Here is a 24,283-nt window from a genome sequence, read left to right as displayed (position 1 = left end):
ACATAAGCAGCTGTTTTCATCACCATGATGTTGTGGTAGTGAAAGCCTGGAGAGTGCTGCCCCCCTGTGTTTGCACACAGTAACTGCTACTGTTCACGGCAACGACCCCAACGCACCGTCACCCTTAGCAATACCGCGGCTTAAACGACCCGGCCATGTACCCGACAACAGAGTAACTGTCATTACAGGCCATAATACACTTCCACAGCAGCTGTCAGAAATATGGCTCACATCCCACCTCCACGTCACCACAACACAATGCTGTAAACATTATGGAATTGCCTTTTGGTTAATACACTAATGCACCTGTAAGCTGGTGCCAATTGTGTAAGGGTCACTTGTTACAGTCACATGCTTTTGTCTTTATTCATCAATTAGGTTTTTTTGGCAGTTTTTGGGATGACATGGCCTGATAACTACGATGTGAAGGAGTCTGTACTGTACTAAACTTTAAAGTTAATCAATATTTGGCCATCCTTTGGTATTCTAACTGCCACCTGGCTTTTGCTGAGAGAACAAACACAGCAGAAGCGATGAGTGATGTGGATCTATGTTTATTCAACTAAAATATCATCACAAAGACAGAAATACAGCAGATTTAGTGCTTTCCTTTAGGCACACAGGAAAAGATGATTAGTAAAAGTGTGGAAATATAATTTCCCACTACAGTAGGTGTGTGTTTAATACATTATTATATTCAAGGTCAAGAAAACCGAACAAAATCATAACTCAAGAAAACATTCTTAAAAGAGAACGTCGGTACAGTAGATGGTGAATAAGGCTGGAGGAGATACAGTAGGTACAATCTTACAATCTATGACTTTGGCATAAATGTATAAAAAAAAAAAAAACATGAGGCACTTTCTTATGAGCGATATTATTGGCGTTGCTTGTATGCGTCATGAGCATAACCATAAAATCCCTTCATTAGAGTCAGCCTCGTCAGAGCAGTAAAACAGTGTCCAGATGCTGGCAGTATATGGCTACGATCAGGTGATTAAACTGGCAGAGTTGATTAAAAACATGATGTCACTATGCAGACACACTGGGCAATTAAGGCAAAAATACTACCCCTTAAGAAAGCACCTCGGGTGTCCCAGAAAATGATCGTTTACAAAATATAAAATGTTAAAAAAAGGCCACTATTAAATAAAAACTTAAAATGTATGACTGACTGCTTATACGTGGATACAAAATGCTGTTGAAGAGTGCTCCAGAGATGAGCTTATTAAAGCTCGTGCTGCTGATAAGAGAAGCTGCTGTGATCAGGATTACCACTCCACAAAGTGCCAGCTTTACTCTACTGATCTTCACGCCACTCATCGGTGTAAATTCCGGTCGACGTATATCGAAACTACATCGTGGGAATCAGAGTGATAAGGAAACTCCAGTGTTTTAGTCTTGAGGTCTCGCAAATTTTACACAATTAGTAAAATTCCCATCAGTCCCCCTTTAAGAGGCTTTTTCTCGCCACTCTGTGATCTTAAAGATGGCGCGGAGGCTGCCAAATTCTTGCGTTTTTCCACACTTTTCTTCCCTAAATGAGATCATCAAATGTGCAATTAGATATCTTGCCAAATTATTCTTATTAAATGTGCAGGGAAAAGGAACGTATGGGCTTTTTGAGTATGGCACATGGTGATGAAGTTACCTCCTAACCCACACACTTTTCTTCTTTCGCTTCACTTAATACGGCTCTATCTTTAATTTTTGATACAGGCAGCATGTAAACACCATTCCAATGATCTGGGGTTTGGACGGAGAGGAGGAAAACACAAGTTATTACGTTTTATTTAATTTCTTTACGTACAGCACATCGCAGAAGAGTTCTGTGCTCACCTGTACGCAAGCGATCCCGACACCCACCGCTCCAATAATCTTCAAATGGTCCAGGATGTATTTTTCCAGCTTAGAGATGCAGCCACCCTACAGGAAAAACAGAGATTGTCTTCATGTTGCATCAGCTGACGTGGGAGCGCTGCCGGAGTCTCGCTGCAGACTGATATGTATACAGTTGTGCAGCACTCGCATACATACGGAGACGTAGCAAATGCTCCCATCAGGCTCTCACCTCCACCTTGTAGATGTTGGAGGGGTGGTCCCTTAAACCGCACAAATCAGTGAGCGTCTTACAGCAGCTGTCAGGTACCGTCCTGTGATCTGAATCGGTGGAGCGAATCCAGATGCTCTCCGCCCAGTCCGATGAACTGTTGCTCCCACAGCACTTGAACTGATGGACGAGTTGCAGGAAAACATGTGTTGGTATCAAATATCAAAGAAAAGTATAAAAAGAAATGAAACATTCTGTTTTACATGGACGGATGAAATAAATAAGTACGGCGCCTCACAAAAGCAAATCACAGTGCAACTTAGGGAAAGAATAGGTGAACGTTTCAGGAAATAGGCCGTTTTGCCTTTTTACAGCTGATTCAGATCAACACGACTCTGGCATCTGTTCGGCGAACATGAAGGCAGCCAGCTCGTTTAGCTCGGCCAAGTACCATTTCTTGGGTTGTGCAAATTATCCTGGAGTTTAATATGAACAGGCAAAGCTTTGGTGTAGGGCTCAGTATGATACAACTATCACATACATAAGTTCAAGACAACGGGTTTATGTAAAATGATCACAGAAGCTGAATATACAAATGGCAAAAAAAACAACAAGAAAAAACTAATGTCTTCCTTCAGAGTAGTGTGCGTCTCCAGATCTCTCGTTAATTCACCGACAGTTAGCTTTTCATTGTAATATGCAGTTCCACGGTTGTTGGCTGCTCCATCAGCCCTCCCACCAGAGATGCGAGCGGAGGAGTCGAGGACCGATATGAGGCGCGGTGAAAGGCATTTAAGAGAATTCTTGCTTCAGTCATTTTAAACATCATCCAACGGTTGTTTAGCTGTAGCTTAATACATTAATTATTTCTCCCATATGAGTATTAAATCTGTTCATGAATTCAAGGTGAACGGTTAACAATGGACGTCCTCTTTAGATGTTGCAGGTACCCAAAAATCTTCAGCTAAGGACGCAGTGCTGTCTCCTTGCTATTTGCTCCCGCAACAATTCTCCTCGGTCCCATCTACTCTGGGTGTATTTTAGGACTTTAGAATATTTGGCTGTGAAGGTATTTACAAGTTTACAAGTCAAGTATTTACGAATTTACAAGTCACAAGCAGAAGGACAGAGGAGTGAGGAGACGAGGAAGCTGAAATTAGAAAAATTAAATGAGCCTTCAGTGATGAGCACAAAATCAGAACCAAACTTGACAATTTCCTCTGTCACAGCAACCAAACCTGATAGTAAAAAGGAGGATTTTATGCTCAGTCTAAAATCTCGTTGGCTCATCTCAGTTTTGGATGTCGTGATTCATTCAGATGCATAATGTTGACAACTTCCTGTTAGCTTCTATCAGGACTTATAACAGATGCCTCCAGGAGTGCCTGTCCAACCTATTCCCAGAGAAGATGACAACAACTGTCATCAGCAGGAGAAAACAAACCTACATCAGCTGATGAAATGTATCTTGATGCGTAGATGTGTGTGGATGCAGCACAGTGCTCATTTGAATGAACTTATAAGTGATGTAGTTTGACCTAATGGAGCAGGACAGTGTTTAAAAATCAATATCGACCCACAGAATTGTGGGTTCTGTAGCAGTTTGTTGCTTTAGTGTTGCCACTGTGAAAGACACAAGCGCATAAATGTTTATACGTCTGCATCCTCAAGATGCCACCGTGAATGATGCCGCACATGGACGGGGTTATGCAGCCCAAAAGAAAAAAATGTTGGAATACCTGCACTTCATCTCAAAACTGAACAGAAACCAAACAATAGAGTGACTGTAAAAGCTGTGGCATCTTGAATAATATTAGAAACTAATCAAGGCTGGCGTTGGCATCCTTGCTGCAGGCTTTTGTGTTGTGTTATATGGAAGAGGTAGACCCAATGGATCATTTGTAACATTATTTCAATGTTTTGAGCTTTATGGTGGGTTGCAGCACATACTTTTCCTCTCAGGGGAGAGTGAACAATATTTAGCAGAGACATATGCTATTGATATATGCCGACCCAAAATTCCCTTAAGGCTGCTAAGAATCTAGGAGTAATATCTGGTTCTAACCCCAGTTTTGATGCTCAGATCAAACATATTGTTCAGTCTTGTTTTTTTCCCCAGCTTAAATAAATAAAAAATAAATGAATTAATAAAATCAGGTAATTTATTTTTTATTCTCGCCTTGACTACTGTAATTCACTGTATTCAGGTATCCATCGGGGATATCATCTCCAGTTAATTAGTGGGAGAAAAAAGGCATTAACACATCACCCCTGTGCTTGCCTCACTACTCAATCTCCCTGTTAGACTTCATACTGATTTCAAAATCTTACCTTCTGAACCTTAAATGACCCTTGTGCTACCAAAACTCCTCAGAGCATGGACACAAGACCTCTTATAGTCTCCAGCGACCTGCACTGCCCATAGCATCCATGCCGTGGATGCTAGGTCGCTGAGTGGCGCCGAGATGGATAAAAAGCTACACATAAAAGCTCAATCAGATTAGGATCATTGGTTTTTGGAGGCTGCTTCAACGCCGTGGCTTTTTGACATGCTTCTCAATCTGATCTTGCTGGTTGGAGTGTGACTGGTCTACAGCAATGTTGAGATGAGAGTGACCTCACAGATTAGCATCCACACAAACCCAAACTTTTCCAGCAGATCCCTGCATTGTAACAAGATGATCAATGTACTCCCTTGGTAGTTTTAAAGTTGTGGTCGGTGGGTGTATTTTCTTATGAGTGGCACCATTCCCATTGTATTTAAAAAAAATAATTAATCATTTCTATAACGGGGCAAAAGCACCATGTGCCAAAAAATGTTGGAAAATGGTACAAAGTAAAATTTATGGAAGAAAATAAAATAAAATAATCCATGCGGACATCAAAGGCCTGAAAAACCAACAGCAGTCTCATCTGCTTCTCAGATTTATCCATTCCTGCTGTCAACTGGTTTAAGAATAGACGGGTGTGGACAAGTTCATCATGCTAAGCTGAAGTCAGAGGGACTAGAATCGGATTTGTTTCGACTCGCTCCCATCATCAAAATCTCTAATCTGATTGGAAAAAAAAAAAAAAAAAGCTGTCCAATCAACAAACCACCTGCAGATCCATGTGACTTGTGTTTAAAAGCTCAGGTTGATTTTTAACATGACGGTGTGGAGGCCAACAGCTCCCTAAATACATACATCTTTTTCTGATTTTAAGAAATACCATGACAGGACGAACTATAATGAGGCCAACTTTGATCATGTGAAATATGTAGTTGTGCTACATATCTTTCCAGCTCATCCATCTATATATCGATTCAATCATCCATCCACTTACCTCCTGCTGCAGTTTGTCCACAGCCTCGGTGATATGCTCATGCCCGGCTTGTCCATACTTCTTAATCAGAGTCTCCCTCAGGTTCTGCTTCAGCTCCTCATTCAACTGTTCACACACACACAAACACACATAAATGCAGCAGCAGCCCACTACAATCACCACTAAACTATCAGGCAATCACTGGGCATGGCCATAAGTGACGAATAAGCTGCAGTTGTTGACTTAGCTAAAGATAGCACATTTATAGCACAGAGGACAAAAGCTCTCTCTTGATGATACATGTCATGGACGGCAGTTCAAACAGTGAAGCAGATGACGCCAGGGCAAACGCAGAGGAAGTCTGTGTTTTTTTGTTTTTTTTTTGTTCTCTCGACCGGTGGCAGCTTAACGGAGGAGCAGGAGGTCTGGGGGGCTCAGTTTCTATGGCAACAAGCCAGCTGGGGAACCGCTGTAAATCAAAGCGTGAAGGAGATATCAAGGGAATGAATGATGAAGAGAGGAATGGGGGACAGAGAGAGATGAGGGACGAGAGGCGAAGACAAAGGAAGGAGATAAGGGAGGGTGGAGGTGCTCGGCTTAACATTTTACCTGTTGACAGTCTGGGAAACACTGCGGCAGTGACGGGGGAAACGCTAGAAACAGCGGGTGTGATGGTGAACGGGATCATGGCAGTGCAGTCGCCACATACAAGTAGAGGAATTAAAGTCTGTGTGCAGGTGAGGATCAGACATCAGTCTTACTCATCTGCAAAGTCGCACACATGAAACATGTGCTTCCAGGTACATTTTAGTGTCCTTTGTTTACATTTGAGTTTAATAAACATGAGAATGTTTTCTGTGGAATATTGATAGGAAAACTGAGCTTGCTGCGTTTTTATATGAGTGCATAAAATTAAAAAAAAAAAATGTAGGGATAGGAAACAAAGACCAGCATGAGCAATATATCATGAATAGTAGCAAAGTATCTGCACTAAAATTGGGAGTCTAATTAAAATGATTCAAATTCCTCACGTTAAATAGCAGAAGTCCTTCGGTTTGGACAGATGCCCATCAGATATATTAAATTAGCCATTAAATCTAAGCAGAGACGTTTACCCTGGACAGGTCGCCAAATCATCACAGGGCCAAAAAGGGACAAACAAGGCTAACGACCATACACGCTTAAGTACCAAGAGAAGAGCCATTAAATCTGTAGCATTGAACTATCAAGAGCCACTTGTCAAGTAATCTCACATATGAAACAAACTTATTGTCTCAGGTCACAGAAATATAGATAATACAGCAAATAAAGACCATATTTACAAGATCTGTAATGCAGATTTGAAATTTGAAAGTACTTGTTTAAATCAAAAGTAATTATTTTATTTCAGAATGTGTATATTTACATCTTGTGTGCGTGACTGTATGTGCTGATAACAAAGGAGCATGATCATGTATAAAGCATCAACTTAGGATCAATATAAATTATCATAGGTACAAAATCTGAGGTTTTATTTTGGTGGCAATGCCAAAAATAAATAAAATAAATAATCAGTGCAATACTGAAAAAAAACAAAAACAAAACTAAGAACCAACTAAATGAAGAAGAAAAGTTAATCATCAACAGAGTATGAGCAGCATGTGAGAAATCCATTGAAAGTATATTTCAGGCAACAGAATGAGAAGAATTCTCATGAGAAATATGAAACAGATTGCTTCATTTCTGTAGCTAAATACAGGCATGTTTACAAGGCAGTCTGACAATGCAGAGTACATTTTGTGTTGGTGGATAAAGCTGTTTGAATCAGCCCTGTGCTTTGCTTTCCCTGTGATGAGTATTCATGTGGATCTATGCATTTATGCAAAAGCATGCTAGTCTAGTAAAACCTTGATGTGATTTCTGTAAGTGAGTTGGCAGCAGATTCTTGCATCTTGAACTAAAACGCAAATGTAGCTGTCATGACTTGTTACCAGAGAGCGGCGTGAATAATAATAATACTAATAAACGAAGAGGAAGCGTGAATATTTTGAGGGGAGTAAAGGGGGCAGAGCTTAAGGAAGTGAGACAGAGCTGTGGACCTCTGTGGCTGCTCATGAGTTGTGTAATATCAATGAATGAGGCAGTTATACTGACAGCAGTACACCTCACGACTGAAAAATGCTCCAATCCCCTAAGCTTTAGCCATGAGGGAATGATGCTGATGCAGAGTAATGTCATGTTAATGTCACATAAATAGAAAACTCCTCAATTGCTCCCGTTACCAGTGTACTCCGTTTTGTGTGGATTCAGAGTAAATGTAGCAGTGCCAAACATTGTTTTTACTATCTTTAGACATAAGCTTGCCACTGATATACAAAAAAAAAGCTCAGTTTGAGTGCATTTTAGTTCAAAATCACAACAAATGCTTTTAAATGACAATGACAAAGCACTCAGCCTTGTTGCATGGACCACTTGAGGCATTTTTCATTCCATTTGAACTAAATGTACCACAAGTAATGCGGGTAGTCAGATATTTGGATTTTTAATGGGCTGTCTTGTGTTTCCTCGCAGCGGTCTCATTCATCACGCTGGTTTTGTCGTGGTTTCAAATTATAGCCATGTGGGAACTAAAACAAATGTGTACGTTCTGTTACAACACTTTTGACTACGTGTTCGGACTAAAAATCACAAAACACTTGTCCAACATGCTCAATCGATCATGCCGTAGGATACAATAAAGCTGCTACACACCTTAACATCATGTTTTAATAGTAGAAGAGGACTTTCAGTAATATAGTAGACTTAGGTCCACCCACTGCTATAAGTTAGATTTCCTGACTTTTGTAATCAGTTAAGACTACCTAAAAGTCCTAACCTCTGTGTCTGTTTCTAAATTCATTTTTCTGTCATCTGGAATCAATTCCTGGTCTTTCGATATACGTCACCCACTCCTTGACCACTTCATAAGTACAACTGAACATACGAATCCCAGAATAGATGGAAGGATTACCTGCTGGTAGTAGATATAAGCCAGGACGCCGGCCAAGATCTCCAACAAGAAGATACATAGCAGCAGGACAAAGTACTGAGGAGAAGAAGATACAGTTAGTGCACTGTAATGTGAGGGGGATTCAGAATCAGATGTGGCACCTCATCGGCTGTGTCTGACACTGCCTGAAAAGTGCTTTTCTTTCTCTTGTAGAAAACTATGTGCTATGCTTGAACTGCAGCACTGCTACTGCTAACAGTTTGGATCCAAACGGAAACAATTACAGTGTATAAGGCACGTAGCATTCAAGTCAGCTGTTAATTAGAAATACAAATATTGGAAATTCTGGTCCACTCATTGAAAACTAGTAGCTTTCTGGTGGGAGGACAAAGTCTTTCATCTACATTCCTACTTATAAAAATTCCTTCTGGGCTGAAGTACTCCAATCAACAAGCATACAAGTAGCTGCTTTAAGGATGTAGATTTTTTTGTTTACCTGCAACAAAGACAGTATATTATGAAGTATGCTCAAGACTATGCAGTTTGTATCGATGGTAAATATGCAAATGTAAAGGTTAGCATGTGACAGGACAGTTAAACATTACAAGAATTCAAATATGATACATATGAGAGCGTGAAAACTATGAAAAAAAAAACATTCTTTTTAAGTACATCACATTGTACGTGTCCTGAACAACCCTGTAATAGTAGCGTATAATAACTTCCCTGACACAAAAAAAAGCTTCGCAGCAGATGATGAAACCAAAAGTTAAGTAAATAAGGGTCATACTGTACGAATTACAGCCTGTTACTACAAAAAAGTGAGTCACTGCACCATGTCACTCTGCTTTTAGAGAAATTCGCTGTTCAGTTTATCGTCTGCATCTGATTCATGACGAGGCTGATGGGAGTGGGAGGGACGGTCTGTTTTTCATGCCAAGCTGAGAGCAGACCGTCCCTCTCCAGAATTAAAGACAAGAGGAGATGTTATCAGAGTCAGACCATCCTCTCGCCTGCGGCTATCACAGGGAGAAATTCAGCCTGTTGAAGCAGTCTTTGATTTGATGACTTGAACTGATTAGATCTCTGAGGAGCTCTGAGCCAGAATGCTGAGCAGACTCCAACTTGAATTTTAGAGCTGTGTGTGGGTCCAAAATGGAAAAGAAGAGAGTTTTAGTTAATACAGCTGCTGACATGGATGCTGTGTGGAAATACTTTTAAATGGAGAGCAGTCCAACAGCCACTTGTAAGATCTGCAATTGGAGTATTTTGAAAGACAATATGGTCAGAAATGAATTTGATACAACCGATTCGATCAGTTTAAAGACTTGGCTGAATACAGTGACTTATCTCATCTGGTTTGGGCTTTGGCTCAGTTGAAGAACAACACTGAAGCTGGCTTACAGTTCACAGCTAAAAAGGGTAATTTATTTATAAGTGTTGATTTCAAACCAACGTCGGTGCCGTGGACAAAACACTGGAAGACTTTGAGGAGAATAAAAGTTTCCTGGATACAGCGACACGGCAAAAATTATTCTTATTTATTATTTTCTCCGCTGTGGATCATACCCACTTTACACAACATGCCCTTCTGGCAATATTCTAGCTACACAAAACAAACTTCACCATCACCTACAAGTTCTTCCATCTGATGTAACCACAACTGGAGTTACTGTATTAAGAGTTCTAGTGTTTTCCCAATGGCATTCCTAAGCCTCACTGGGCACTGGGTCGATTCCTCATTTAACTAAAAGCGTGCAAGGCCGCATGTCCGGAAGTTTCTTAAAATCTCAGACAGTGTGAAAAGCAAACAATGCACGGAAATAGATCAGCAGCGCCCCCACTTCCTCCTGAGTGATAATCCAAGTACAAAGGACTTACATGGCAAGATGTTTTATGCTATCAACATGGTAAAAATATATTAAGGAACAGCATGAACAAATATTTTCTAACTGCTTTTCAGAGCTTTTGAGTCTCCGTAACTTTAATGTAGCTATGGTTTGTATTTTGCAAAGTATTTTCTGTAGGAAAATGCACATTTCAGTCTGAGACAGTCTTAGATGACTTGGACTTTAGGGACTCTGTATCGAGGGCAAAATATCTTAATTGGGTCATCCCTAACTACCACCTTTTGCAGCTTTTTGTCATGTATAGATTTTAACAATATTACATTCCTGGAGAGAGTTTTGATCAATCAAACATTTTTCACAACATATTCCCAAATAAGGAATTATCACTACTAATAAAGCCGATTGCAGCTGTTGAAAATAAAGACAACAGAGGTGGAATTTTTGCCATAATCATACCGTGTGACTCCGTCTACTCTTTCCTCCACAGCCTCTGCAGACTGATCCCACATGAAGAGCGATGAACAGAGTGCAACAGAGAACCTGTTGTCGCTGGTTGAGACTCTGCTGAATCACTGACTGCAGCGACTCCAGAGAATTCCTCATGATCTCAGGCACATTTTCTCTCATGGACGCTCGCTTTACATCCGAGCTGGCGTTCTTCTCCGGGGCAACCTTAGCGCACAAAGTAATTCCAGCCGTAAGGACTGTCAGCAGGTTCAGATGCATTGCATAAAACCTTTTTCAAAGTACTGCACTGGCGTTAGACTCCACGGTGTGTGGGCTGCCTGGCTGAAGTACACATATTCTTTGCAGAGAACTAACATCTCATGGTAAACTCAGATTCATTTTGATTAGCGCAAATATATACATACATACATACATACATACATACATACAAACAAACATATAGATTTGTATGCAGGTAAAAATAAGACTGCTAAACTATAACTATAAGTGTACGGTTGCTTCTACAATTATTGAGCAAGAGGGAGTGAGGTCACATTAAAAGGGGACTTTTATCAGATGGAAAAGTTGAAAAAGCATTTTTTTTTTTTTTTTTTTCAAGGAACTCAACCTGCAACCTTTTAGCAGCACACAGAGCTCACCTAGCTGTCATTTCACCAAGCTAATAAAAAGAAGTGGAATAATCAGACTTCTTAAATGCACTGCAGTTGTTCTGCTGGGGTACAAGTATTGATTTCCTGAGACATTAACAGAGTTCCTTTTTACATAAGGATATACATTGCTAGTTTCATTGATACGCTTTTACTTCCTTAGATAATAGCCATCGCATGTGCAAAATGTCCATAATTTTGTTGCTATTTCCTCCATGTGACATCTCCAAGATAGTTGCTCTGTTTTACAGCGACAGCAAGTAATTAATACCTGATATTCTCACATAGGAGCAGCTTGAATGAAAAGTGTTTGGCATGTTTGTTACTGCTTTTGTAACGGTCCATTTGATATAATTTAGTTACCAATCTATTGGTGTTTAACCTCTACATTTGATCTTTGATCCCAAGAACAAAAGCTCAGCATTATGGCTGAGATTTAGATAGGGGCTTATCCATGTGTCCTAAAAGACTGCAAATATGTCAAAACAAGTCCAAAATAGTGGAAATTATTCATGATGATCACTCAGGCATTGAACTATCTTCTACCTTGAATAAAAATGGGAGATGTCAGCGGCAGTGTTATGGAATATGACATTCATAAATAAAAGATTTTGGACGAGGACACCCCAACAACTTGAAAATGCTAATACACGAAAGATTTAAAGGACAAGACGTCATTCCATATATCTGCTGCTTTTGATGCACAACATAAAATCAGTGTGGCACACACAAACACATCATGTACTTCATCTCTGGCCGTCGCTAGTGATCCCAAAACTACCTGACAAGTTCATTCCTTCTCTGTGATTTATAGCTGTAATCTCCCCTCTTCGTGTACATAAAAAAAACAGACACACACAAAACAAGACAAAACTTGTCAAGCTTTTAAACCACACTATTCAATATGTCCATGTCGAACTTTACAGCTACCACTTTTCTTCTAGCTCCAACTGAAGGTTAGAGACTGTCCTAAGAGCCTCTGTGACTCAATAAATGCCTGGGCATCAGGAGCAATGATCATAACCAAGTCATGAAAGCTTCATCGGGTTTCATGCAGCCTTCACTGCAGTGAAAGCGGTAATCAGTTGCCGTGCAGTATACACATGATACACACAGTGGTGTGTGTCTCTTTGTGAATTTATTAAGGCTATGTTTACCCACCTTCCCACATTACAGCTGGAAAAATGTATCAAAAGAAAATGACAAAAAACATTTGGGCTTCTGTTCTTTAAATTCTAAATTGAGAATTTCTTGGTTTAGGGCAGAAAGGTTGACAAAAATAAACAGCAGAAGAAGCCACATTGAGCTTGGGGAAACAGTGATATAAGAGAGAAAGTCAGGGAATGGCTTCTGCTGCGTGAAGACAAAGTGCATGAACTCCAGCCTCCTTAAGGACTGCTTCCTATTTGGCTCTGTCACCTGCAAGGAAACGTTTCTCCCTCTTCTCCCCGAGTCATTTTTCTGTTCTGTTGCTTTTCTACCAGAATAAAAAAAAAAAAGCATATTTAATGGAGGTGTGTGTTTGCAGACACACACCACACCTCACTTCCCATCAGACAGTTTTCCTCTTTATCTCTTTGTTCTTCTGACCTCTCTCATTGCGGACATCTGCAGTAACCTCCCTGAAAATCTGACAAGGCCTTCCCTTTAATTGAAAGGCAAATGCAGTAGGTTAAATTAAGGCTTACGGCAGTAAATTTGTGCCGTGACGCTGTGGTGGGACCAGCTTTTTTGTTGTTAGAAGGTTGCAGTAAGGTGATGCCAATCACTGCAACTCTAGTGTAATCTCAGCAGGTAGCAGAGACTCATTACATAATGAAAAACAAATCAAAGCACACAATTATCCCACCCCCCTTAGATCCCCTTCCTTTAACATTTTCGATAGCATCTCTCCTTGCTGACAAGTGCATTCTTTCACAGTGATTCATCACCCTAATTCACAACTCTTCAGAATGCACTGAGCGTTTGAAAACGTCTCAACACAGAGGAGAAGAGGTGGTGCACAACACAAAGCCGTGAACACTGAGCTGTAAATCAACAATGTTTGTTTTTGTTTTTTTAATTTATCGTACACAAATCCATTACACAGGAATAAAGTTAGACATAAGTCTGTTGCCTCCAACAGATAAAATTCAGTCGAGCGTGAAACAATAAATGCAGTTCGATAATAAAAAGATATAAAACTTTACGATGAGCCAGAAAGTGTTGAAAAGTTACTGAGGAACAAGACAAAAACAAATCTAACTCTTAAATTGACTCGCTCCCAATCTGAATCCTAAAAAATGGCCGATGATTAGTTAATAACTAACAGGTTGTAAACATTATCCAAAAGTAATGTCTCTCAATACTGAGCAATGAATAAATAATCTATCTTTATGTCAGGATTAATTAACCTTTTTTTCAACTAAAGTGGAGCATCAAACTGGGTGGTTCCGGCTTACTAAACTGTTCACCCAGTTATTTCTACGCGATTTCCTTTTCATTAGCGACAGTACCCTCTTAAACTACACAGTATTATTTATTCATTATTATAAAAACAGTAATGCTGCAGTTCATTGATTCATTTAGGTTTAATAGGAATGGCTGGTCAACATGATCAACCTATTATCCATCATTTAGTCTTCCTTTAGCAATTATTAAGTAGTTATTAACAAATATTAGCTGCTAAAACAAATTCCATATGGAGTGAGGTACTCGTTTACTAATAGTTAACAAACACTTAGTTTCTCATTTGATTCTCATGTGTTCCACTAAAGCAAAACAGAAATTCAAGTGATACAAAGCTTCTACGACACAAACATTTGAGTTTCACAGAGGTGCAAACTGGAAGTGACCATGTTAAGATGTGTGGAGGAAAAATGTTTTAGTGCCACACAGGTGTTTCTGTTGGAAAAGCCTGTCCTATATCTTTGCACAGAGTGCATACCAAGTCAAATATGAACAAATTCTCTACTTGAGCTTTTGCTTTTTTGTCTAAAGTGGATGACACTTTGGCTTGGCTCTTATATAAGGCCCCACAGTGTCCTTACAGAGTCCCTGGTCTTGCTTGTTGTTTTCAGTGTTCTACATTTAGTTTTCTTGCTCAACTCCTGTTGAAAAACAAAAAATCCTTCCACATGCCAAGAATAACCGCAGACTCAGGCTGCCATGTGGATCAACAGAGGCTGGAGGGCTTCTTCACAGCTGGTTTGAGTCCTGGCTTAAGGCTGTTTGCTGCATCTCATTCGCACCCCCCTCTCTTTGCCCACCTTCCTGTCCAGTTACTGTCAAATAAAGGCCACTAGTGCCGGAAAAAAAAGTGTTCATAAAAATAATGATCACAGAGTCTACAAGTTAACCGAACTGTTTCCAAAAAATGTTATGACACTCAGATGACGTCCAGCTACTGTTACAGCTCGCCTGTGCTGTTGACGTGGACCTGCGTCCTTCTAACAGGTGACATGTGCAGAATCCGGTTACAGACTGAAGTAAGTCTGACGCTGCGATGCTGGGGACTGCAGGAGACCTACCTTTCATCATCGTACATGTAAGTATAGCCACAGTTTTTAATCAGAGCAGAGCATGAAAATGATTTCAGCGGCAGCAAATTAACCGGCTGATTTTCAGCCACAATTCCTGTCAGGTAAAACAACAATAATTCGGGCCTCCCTCCCTTTTCTAAACTTTATTATTTATTAAGAGCCAAGAGTTGAAATGTGACTGATGACAAAAAGGTTTCAGAAAACACAAGTGTGTGTATGTATATATATATATACATACATCTGTGTGTGTGTGTGTGTGTGTGTGTGTGTGTGTGTGTGTGTGTGTATGCATTAAATTCCTTTTGTACAAGCGACTTCTGTCTCACCCATTGCTGTGAGCAGCCTCTTTTATCTTTCTACCTTGATGTGATCTCTTACCACTCGCAGTAGGCTTCTCTGCTCCTTGAAAGTGGCACAGCAGCCCAGCACGCCTGTTACCATGACGATGGCTCCAGCCAGGACTAGTATGTAGGCGGAGACAGCGTAGGTCTTAGAGGAGAGAAGGCTGATGTAGTCGCTCTTCTCCATCAAGGTCCAAACACCCACCGCCATCACAACACCCCCTGCCAGCTGGGAGAAAGACATTTGATAAGGGTCCGGTTTGGGCTGGTGGCCGGGCTGGAAAGAACACAGCGCAGTACAGAGGAGACACAACATGAAGGTGACAAAGAGAGTTTGAATAATTAACCATGAGCTTCAAAGTGCCAAAGGAGGGGCCTGAAATGAAAGTCTGTCGGTGGCTGAATGAGAACTGATAAATAACACCTACTGCCGCCACTCAAGATCCAGTCCTGCAACAGCATAACTGAAGAGCCGATTGGAGGGACTCGGGTCAGTTATCCTGGGGCTGTCAGACCTACTGCGACAGGTTAAAATACCTAAACTTTGCTGCAGCTCATTCGATTAGCTAATGAGTTGACTGACAGTTAAACATTAGCATCGTGATTCGCAGACTTAGTGATGAAAAAGGCTGCTTCTCTTCATCAAACGTGAGATTTAACTGAACATCTTTGGCTTTTGGACATCCCAACACAGGCTCTGAAAAATGTGAATGACATTTCTTCCTCCGTTATCAAAACATTTTATAGACTAATGAAGAAAATATTTGTCATGTTTAACAGATAAATAATTATAAGTTGTAGCCTTATCAATTTTATTTGATCTAATAAGCATCTTTATGCGTCAAAGTCTGAGGAATAATGAACATTTATCACAAACCTGCATAAAAAAAATAAATAAATAAAATCGAACACATAACTGTCATTGCTAAAGAGAAAATAAGGACGATCACATCAGCATAACATGAGTCAGCAGATCTCTGTCATCATGGAAAAGCACCTACTGAGTTTAAATCTAATTAATAAGAGAAGATGATCATTAGATTGATAACTGACTGAGACTGCAACGTGCCCAGAGACGGTGAGGCAGTAAAACACAGAAAAACTGCCTGTGGTAGGATTCTTAGTGGATTACAAAATGTGTTTTACAAAGTACTCAACAGCTGCAGCAATTCTCAGCTCACATAAGAACATGATAATAGCAGTCGACACACTAATTTACCACCACACACACAAACTACACAGCTGTCTACTGACTTAAAGAGGCCTGCATGCTTCTGCTTTCCCCAAAGTTATTTTCTAAACTTCTGATGACCACTGAAATGAACATCAGCAAACCATTCAAGCACGTCCCTTTTATGTGGTGTTCAGCTTTTCTTAGTAACAGATAGATTCAAGAGACATAATAATCATAATTTGACACAGCACATTAAAAAGTTATGGCTCCAAATAAAGAGATGCAGCAGAATCTGATTGTAGTACTAACTGCATGGGCTGAATGAAAAGGCTGCTGTAACTGTGCCGTTTAAGCTCAATGAGCCACAGTAATTTGTGAATCCTGTCCAAAAACTAGTTCAAGTCATGCAAAGAAAAATCTCGAACTTTGGCGACATCTAGTGGCTTAAAGTGGTAAGAACTGCAGCATCTGAGTGTGATGTTTATTGTGTCAGAGCATTCAGCACACAGCAACTCAACACAATCACTTTTGCCTACATGAAATCATTGAATAAAGAAAATTGTGTCCTTTTGCACAGCTGTATATATTGATAATTGACTGGCTACTGGTTCAGGTTATCAGAATGCCTGTCACCCAATGGTAGCTGGAATAGACTCCAGCACCCTCTGGTTCATAAATGAATGGATAATTCTAACATTTATTGCAGTTTCAGATCAAGATACCACTGCTTCTACAATATCCATATTGAAAACCATTTTAAAACCAGGTGTTTCTTGCCTTTAGTCGTTTTTAAACTCAATGTTCAGTCAGAGACATCTTCCTGACCTTTAATGGCTGCAGGGTTTATGTTCACAGTGTGTAAAGGCTGATTCATACTCGGCGCAACCTCGCTCATACTAGCTGGTCGCAAATGGCGCAAACGGTCACGTGTCCCAAAATTCCGCCACGCCCCCCGTCGTAAGCTAGAAAATCCTCGCGCGGCGCAAGGTCGCGCACACAACTTTTTTTTTCTGACTTCGCGCGCGCTCAACCGGAAACAGCAAATTCATTCCGCATCAGATGTGCCAGCCTCTGCTGACGTGACACCACAGGTGGCATTGTGTATGCTTTCTTCGTGTGCTTTTCAGCTTGTTTCCTCAACAGTGATGCTCGCTGGTCTGGAGAGAACTGCAAATGTGACGCATTCTCGGCGCAAACTGCGCTTATGAGCTGAAGGAACTGTGAAGGGGCTGGCGCTTTCGATGACGTCATTAATGGTTCTCGAGCCAGAACAGTTGCGCGTTTGTGCCGAGTATGAATCAGCCTTTAGGTCTGCAATGCAACAAACTGTATGATTTGGTCTGAAATATTCACTCTGACGTTTGGCACCGAGGAGGCTCCGTGATGTTTTCCCACCAATGTGAGAAAGATCCAATTCTTTTACAGACGGATGATTGTCACATATGTGAAGAGGTTTAAGTGTGATTTCACGCTGAGAATGAGAGAGAATCAGACGGACAGATTTCTTTTGCCAACTGTGAGGGTGTTACACTTGTGTCCGACTCTTCTTTTACACTTAAATACATCAGTTATATTCAGCACAACACTGACACTGGAATGTTTTGGGAGGAATTAGGTTTGAATGCGTCCTTTTTATCCTCTTTTTAAGCAGAAAACTTAGATGTTATTCAGTGGAGAGGGAAAGCAGAGGGCTAATATTACCACAAATAATAAGGCTTTGTTAATGTGTTAAGAAGGATGTTTTTTTCCAATTTATGCCATGCAAAAAGATTCATGTCAATACAAGGGCATACTGTGTGCACGCATATTGCCATCCTTGTTGTGACAGGAAATATGGGTTTGGCTTGTTGAACCTTGAAATATACCGTTCTCAGTTTCATAAGGAGTTGAGAATGCTTCTCCTGAAGACCTCTATTAAATACATTTGTTTCCATTTGTTTGGATTTGAGCAGCAGCTCCAAACACACACACATCAAAGTAGTCTAAAATAAAGAGCCAAAACATCTAAATTTAACTTGACCAGATCTAAAATAAAACCATGCTTCTTCCTTGAACCTGTTCACAGATAAAATTCAGTTTATTGTAATTTGGGGCACACTTTTGTACTGTGACTGTTGAGATATGGGAACAAGGCAAACATGGTCAAATCATAAAAATTTGACAGTAAACTTAAATGGTGGTAAATGTCCCTAACTGCAGCCAAACTGTGATATTGTTTTACTGTAACTGAGTAACTAATGTAATTTCTTGTCCCATCTGACTTCTCTCTAACCTCGCTGCAATTCCAGATAACAGAAGATTCGATATATCATCAAAACCAATGAATAAAACGGCCAAGTCAAGATACAAAAGACCCGAGTTGCATTAAAAGCTGTTTCACACCACACCTACAATTCTGAGAGCCTGACCAAACCGCACATTTGCCAGAAGAAAAACCTTGAAACAATTAAATCTTCAATTTAAGCTCCAAGCCGACTGAATTAAAAACTTACCCAGAAGAGAAAGTTGAAAGTAAACAGGAGGTATTTCAGGCAGACTGTCCCACACGTTTCCCTTTTCTCCTCGTGAACTCCCATGCTGAAAAAGACAGATGATGGTCAGTTATTTTATCACGATTTGGTAGAAACATTTTTAGTTTATAGGAGATTGAATATAATCTACTTACACCTGAGATCAAGGACCACAGCTTCAAACTTCCCCATAAACAATAGAAATGTGCGGGTGAAGACAAACGTGACAAGTATGATACCTTTCAGAAACTTGTACAGCACACAGACATTTCTTTGATACTAATACCAACATAACTGTGTTTTGACCACAGGAACTGTCCTCAAGGACTGTGTGGAAACCTTTTCCCGGCAGGGACAAGGCAAAACTTTTAAGAGTGCCAGTACTCTCCGGGTGGGGTTAGCATTGTGAAACATATCGGTCTTTCTTACAATCAATCTCCACCTTGACTCATACTACCGATTAAACTTTTACCAAAAGAAAAAGTAGCTTTTTGAAACAGGCACGAATGGCTGAGTTGGAGTCATGAGGGTAGGATGCAGTGCAGGCTGCAGTGGTCACAAGGATTAGAAAATTAAAACAGGGATTTGCCACCGTCTTAATACATTGTGCAACAGTAAAAAAAAAAAATTCAGTTGATACCAAAAAAAGTTAAGGATGCTTGCAACAAACTATTATATCAGTGCATGAGTTTAGAGGCAATCAAAGCACTTAGCATTTAAGAGCAATGTGTTATAACTAAGTATTTTATAAGTATAAATAAGTATTTAGCATAAATAAGCAGACCGGACCATCTCTGACACTTCTGTTTTTAAAAGGAAATGTAAAAATGTGGAAGAGACATAAGAGCCCTAGCTCTGTTAGTTTATTCTATCTTTATGCTGACTATAAAGGCTGAAAGCGGAGACCGAGTATTAACAATCAATCTGCAGTTAGTTTTATTTATCCAATAAACATAGCATGTTACATAGAAAAGCAGGAAAAACCCTTCAAATCTGAAACCTGAGCATATTTAAAATGATTGCTTATAAAAAAAATACCAAAAAAACATTAAAATAGTTAAAAGAAATACATGCACTTTAATTTAATCAACTAATGAACCAGCCGTTGCAGCTCTCTGAATTATACAGAAGTAGTTAGCAAAGGACAATAAAGAAACAGTGTAAAAATGAGCTCTTGTGAGGCTTTTAACAAATGAGTCGTTACAGAGCTACAGTGAACTGTGTGTGTTGGGGTGTGAGCCTAAGATCAGCAGTGTAGACAGAGTCAGCGAGCTGAGTTATTACATGTGTATGCAAAGATCCATGACTAAGCACTGAGTAAGAGCTAAGACTCGGCCAAAGGCTAGAAATCTTAATCGCCTGCTTCTTCAAAATTCAACCATAGTCTCGCCACAATCATGAGTCTCAAGTTTGATGTTTTTAAGATTTATGGATCCCATCATATAACGTTTTTTTTTTGCCTTCGTGTTAACTCCGATTCAAACATCCTTTTTTTCCCCCCAAAGCCAACCACTTTCTTGGATAACTTGCCAGTCAAGTCCATACATGCATTCCTCTGACTGCCTCCTTCCGACACTCCTTCTCTCATCCCAACTCTTGGGTCTCCTTCCCTACCCCCACATACTCACTGCTATTCAGTTTGGGTGTGGGCATGGCATGAGTGTATGTCTGCTGGCCATCTGTTTAGGTGGGGCCTCTTTATGTGCTCCTGTTAATTAAATTCAAACATGGGGTAATTGCCAACTCTGTCTTTTCCTGTAGGAGCTGGACAGGACAGTGCTGAGTCAAGAAAGGCAGTTTTCTTTTTTTAAATGTTTACCAGCTTGCTTTTTAAACTGAAAAGCAGTAGAAAAGTTGCTTCTGTCCAGAGAGTTTACCATTGGAGAATAACTGATTTCCACAATAATGGATCCTCTTATAATTAGTTTTTTTCTTAAGGATGGGATTAATTTTATCAGGGATATATTAAGCAAGACTGTTTCCTGACAAAGATAGTTAATATATGTCATCTATCTGATATACTCTGAAAACTGCCTTTGGTAGGCTCATAGTGGTGTTTTCTATCCCACTAGATTACAGTAGCCCCTTTCACACTGCTGAATAACCCGCGTTTAATCCGCGAATTTAGCGTGTCCGCTGTTGCGTTCACACTGCCGACCCGGGCTGCCGCGTCAACTCGACTCGCCTTTCGACCCGTGTCGGACCCTAGTCTTTTTGCCGAGCCGAGTTTGGTGTGAACGCAATCGACGCGGGTCGGACGTGGGCGTGGCGTGACGTGAAGAGTTTAAAAGACAGAATGGACAGCTGATTCAGAACAACAGCGACAGGTGAGGACAAGTTTTACTCTGTTTTAGCCTACATCAAGTTTGAGACATTTTTTAATATGGCCAACTGGGGAGACAAGGAGGTCCGCGAGCAGAACACGTTATTTACCGCCACATTTCGGGGACTATAGTGCTCTTGTATTCTCCGCATGTTCTTCGGCGGCATCCCACGTTGTACCCATCCACACCCCTTACAATAACATCTCCATGAACTGCATATACAATTGCAAAAACGAGTCCTCAAGGTGTATTTAACCCTACCTCCGGCGCATGGCTTGTGCCTACGTCATTGTACACGCCCAGCGTTTTATGTGTTTTGTGTGACGCTCTGCCACTAGGCAACGCCCCCTGAACTCGGCTTCAGGCGACACGGGTCACCTAACACGCCAAGCGTTCACATTGCTCGACGCGGGTCGAAGGTGCAATTTGGACCCGCTAAGGTAGCGGGTCGCAGTGTGAAAGGGGCTTGTGATTAAATAATTTAAACAAGTTTGAATGTTTGTTTTTTTTAATGCACAAAGACTGCACTGTTTCGAGCAGCTAAGCTTGGTCAACCAATGTGCTGAACTATAGAAATCTTGATTTCTGTCATTTTAAAATGAAAAATTTCAAAACTATCTGGTTGTGGTTTTGGAGATGTGGTCATCTGCTAAACTTATTGTTCTCCTTCAACTGTAAACTGATCATATTGTTGGACAAAACATCTAAAGATATGAGCCCGGGTTTGGAGGGAAAGCTGAAATGGAAGTTTTATCATCTTCTTGTTGAACAAAAATAACCTGCAAAGTTATCAATAATAAATAAAAGCCAAGTCAACAAGATTATAGAGATATTGTGCCTTAAGTTTGTGTTGCTAGTGTGGGCATCATCTTGTGTTTTGATTAATGTAACTTGTGTTTGAACATGACAAAAAAGTAAAGTTTAATTTTAATGAGACTAAAACTGTGTATACATGGCAGGTATATCTGTATTATCTGAACTATCGTTTTGTTTTGAGTGTCATACTTAATCTATATTATTGCATGTCTTAAATCAAGACTTTAAATCCCATCATGAGCACATGAACATTTCTATTAGAGGTGCAGTATTTGGCATCTTTCGGTTCGATAATAGACGATTGGTATTATTTCCAAGCGATGCTTAACAGAGATGGGTGAGAAATGTGTCATTCCAGCCCACATATTTGGTGGTAATTAAAATATAAATGTGAATGCTGTTTTATTCACATCGTAAATGATTACATCATTTAGTTAAGACATATTTTATATAAAACCTGATATAAAACCAGTGTATCATCGAACGGAAAACTTAGGTTTTCCTAGGAAATCTGTGTCCAAACATAGGCTAATGTGGGAAAAAAAAGTCTTCTTGTAGTTACAGTAAAAGGTTTGACCTCTTGATAAGTACATTAAATCCTCGTTTATTTCCTTACAGATGAATAAGCCCATTTAGTTTTTTCACTAACATGAAAACACCCTGTTAAAAAAAACTGTTTTGTACGTTTGCTTTTCAGCCGTTACGCGCACCAACGGTTCCGGTGGAAGCTAGCGCTGAAGTTACAACAAAGCCTCCGCTGTGACCGCATCAGAACGGCCCGTTTTTAATCAGCACGACCCACTTTTTAAAACCTGATGAAAACCTATTTCGACACTGGGCTGAAGTCCCAGCTGACATTAAGCTGGGAAACGTTTTGACCGCTTCGCTGAAGATGATTGCGGCACATTGTCTAAGCACTGCGACACAGCAGTTTCAGCTAGTACAAGACACCGAGCACTTCCTGTTTTCACTCACCTGCCGTTTCTTCTGTCTTCTACTGACGTACAGAGGTGAAAAGTGTGAAAAAATATTCCTATATGTCGCCTGTTTTCATTCCACTCTCCTTTGGCAAAAGCTTCCCTGAAGAGCGAGTGAGGACAGAAGGCAGAATATCAAAACGCTGAGCTCATAAACGGAGGCTGGAGCTGCGGTTGACTCCACCCCGGGCCACCTTGCATGTTCCCTGGTTTTCATGTCCCGGGGCGATGCTTTGGCTTCAGTGGAATTCAAGCAGCTACTGAGAGAAAAGGGGGCAAGTTAACGTGTATTTATGTTTTTTATAAAAAGTAAGGTTATGAAAACAGACAGATGGGCAAAAAAAAAAAAAATTGGGTAAAACTAATAAAACAGGCAAAAAAATCCTAATAAAAATAAAACCTACAGGCATAAAGACGAGACATTTTGATGGCAGCCAGGGGAAGCAAAGGAACGAAAACACAATGTTAACCTTAATATTTCGAGATAGAAAGGCAGATAAGTGACCAGGAAAAGCCTGAGACAGGCTATTCCTCTCCTTCGTTTTCAACGGAATGGGGGCGTGGCCTTTTACATGACGTATGTTGCGGTCGAGTTCTACAGAGTTGCGACATGCTTTGATGTCGCCGACGTCACAGTCCTTTGCGTCATTATTGACGCAATCCTGAAGATTTAATTTCCAGTTTGTTCCCAGTGCACGCAAACTACAGCGAGTAGACCGTTTGGAACACCAGAAAACAATTTTCACAAAAGTAACAGTTTTTAATATTTTCCAAAATGTCTTGTGTCAATCGAAAGCAGGCCCGGTCCAAGGAGTCGCCTAAGGGCATTGAGGTGCGCATGGCAGAAATAAATGTGGAACAGGAGCTAGCGCGCCTCAATCAAATAATTTTGACAAACAACCGTGAGATTAAAACTCTCAGGGAGGAAAGGGAAAATTTTACTTACTGGAAAGACCATTACACAGAAGAGAATATAAATGTTATAGGAAACACAGAGCTTCAAAAGGAAGAACAAGAGCTCCAGCAAATACACGTCGTCGATAAAGCCTTGCCGAAGGAAAAGGAGAAGGATCTGACTCAATATAAGACGAACAAAGAGGTAAACAAAAAGAAGGACGAGGTCATGTCTGAACTGCAGCAAAAACTAGACAAGATGACGACAATGAACAAGAAAATGGAAATGAAATTACAGGAAACGATGAACCTGTTAAAGACTGAGCGTGGGAATCACGCTGAAACACAGAAGAAGTTGGATCTGAAGAGGCATAGATATAATATTTTGTCTGACAAACTGAAAAACATTCAGAAACAACACGACCTGATACAGGGGGAAC

The 24,283-nt window shown here is 40.3% G+C and overlaps 1 protein-coding gene across 1 annotated transcript; it reads right to left on the bottom strand.

The window, feature by feature from the left end:
- Positions 1-538: 538 nt before the first annotated feature.
- LOC142380458 (CD151 antigen-like) lies at positions 539-23,157 on the bottom strand. Its single transcript, XM_075466338.1, has 8 exons — positions 22,948-23,157; positions 18,815-18,899; positions 15,186-15,377; positions 8,343-8,417; positions 5,375-5,479; positions 2,072-2,230; positions 1,840-1,926; positions 539-1,746 (listed from the first exon to the last, which is right to left on the bottom strand). Exons 2-8 carry the CDS (start codon positions 18,896-18,898, stop codon positions 1,687-1,689), a joined length of 762 nt encoding a protein of 253 aa, XP_075322453.1. The 5' UTR covers position 18,899; positions 22,948-23,157; the 3' UTR covers positions 539-1,686.
- Between the last annotated feature and the right edge of the window lie 1,126 nt (positions 23,158-24,283).

The sequence above is a fragment of the Odontesthes bonariensis genome, chromosome 1 (assembly GCF_027942865.1).
Source record: "Odontesthes bonariensis isolate fOdoBon6 chromosome 1, fOdoBon6.hap1, whole genome shotgun sequence".
Classification (NCBI taxonomy): domain Eukaryota; kingdom Metazoa; phylum Chordata; class Actinopteri; order Atheriniformes; family Atherinopsidae; genus Odontesthes; species Odontesthes bonariensis.
This window is presented reverse-complemented; position numbering and strand designations above follow the sequence as displayed.

Excerpts from the sequence above, each read along its gene's own strand:
- LOC142380458 (XM_075466338.1), bottom strand. The coding sequence starts at position 18,898 with ATGGGAGTTCACGAGGAGAAAAGGGAAACGTGTGGGACAGTCTGCCTG. Across the intron at positions 15,378-18,814 it reads CTTTCAACTTTCTCTTCTGG|CTGGCAGGGGGTGTTGTGAT; the intron begins GTAAGTTTTTAA and ends TCTTTCTCCCAG. Across the intron at positions 8,418-15,185 it reads AGAGAAGCCTACTGCGAGTG|TACTTTGTCCTGCTGCTATG; the intron begins GTAAGAGATCAC and ends TCTTCTCCTCAG.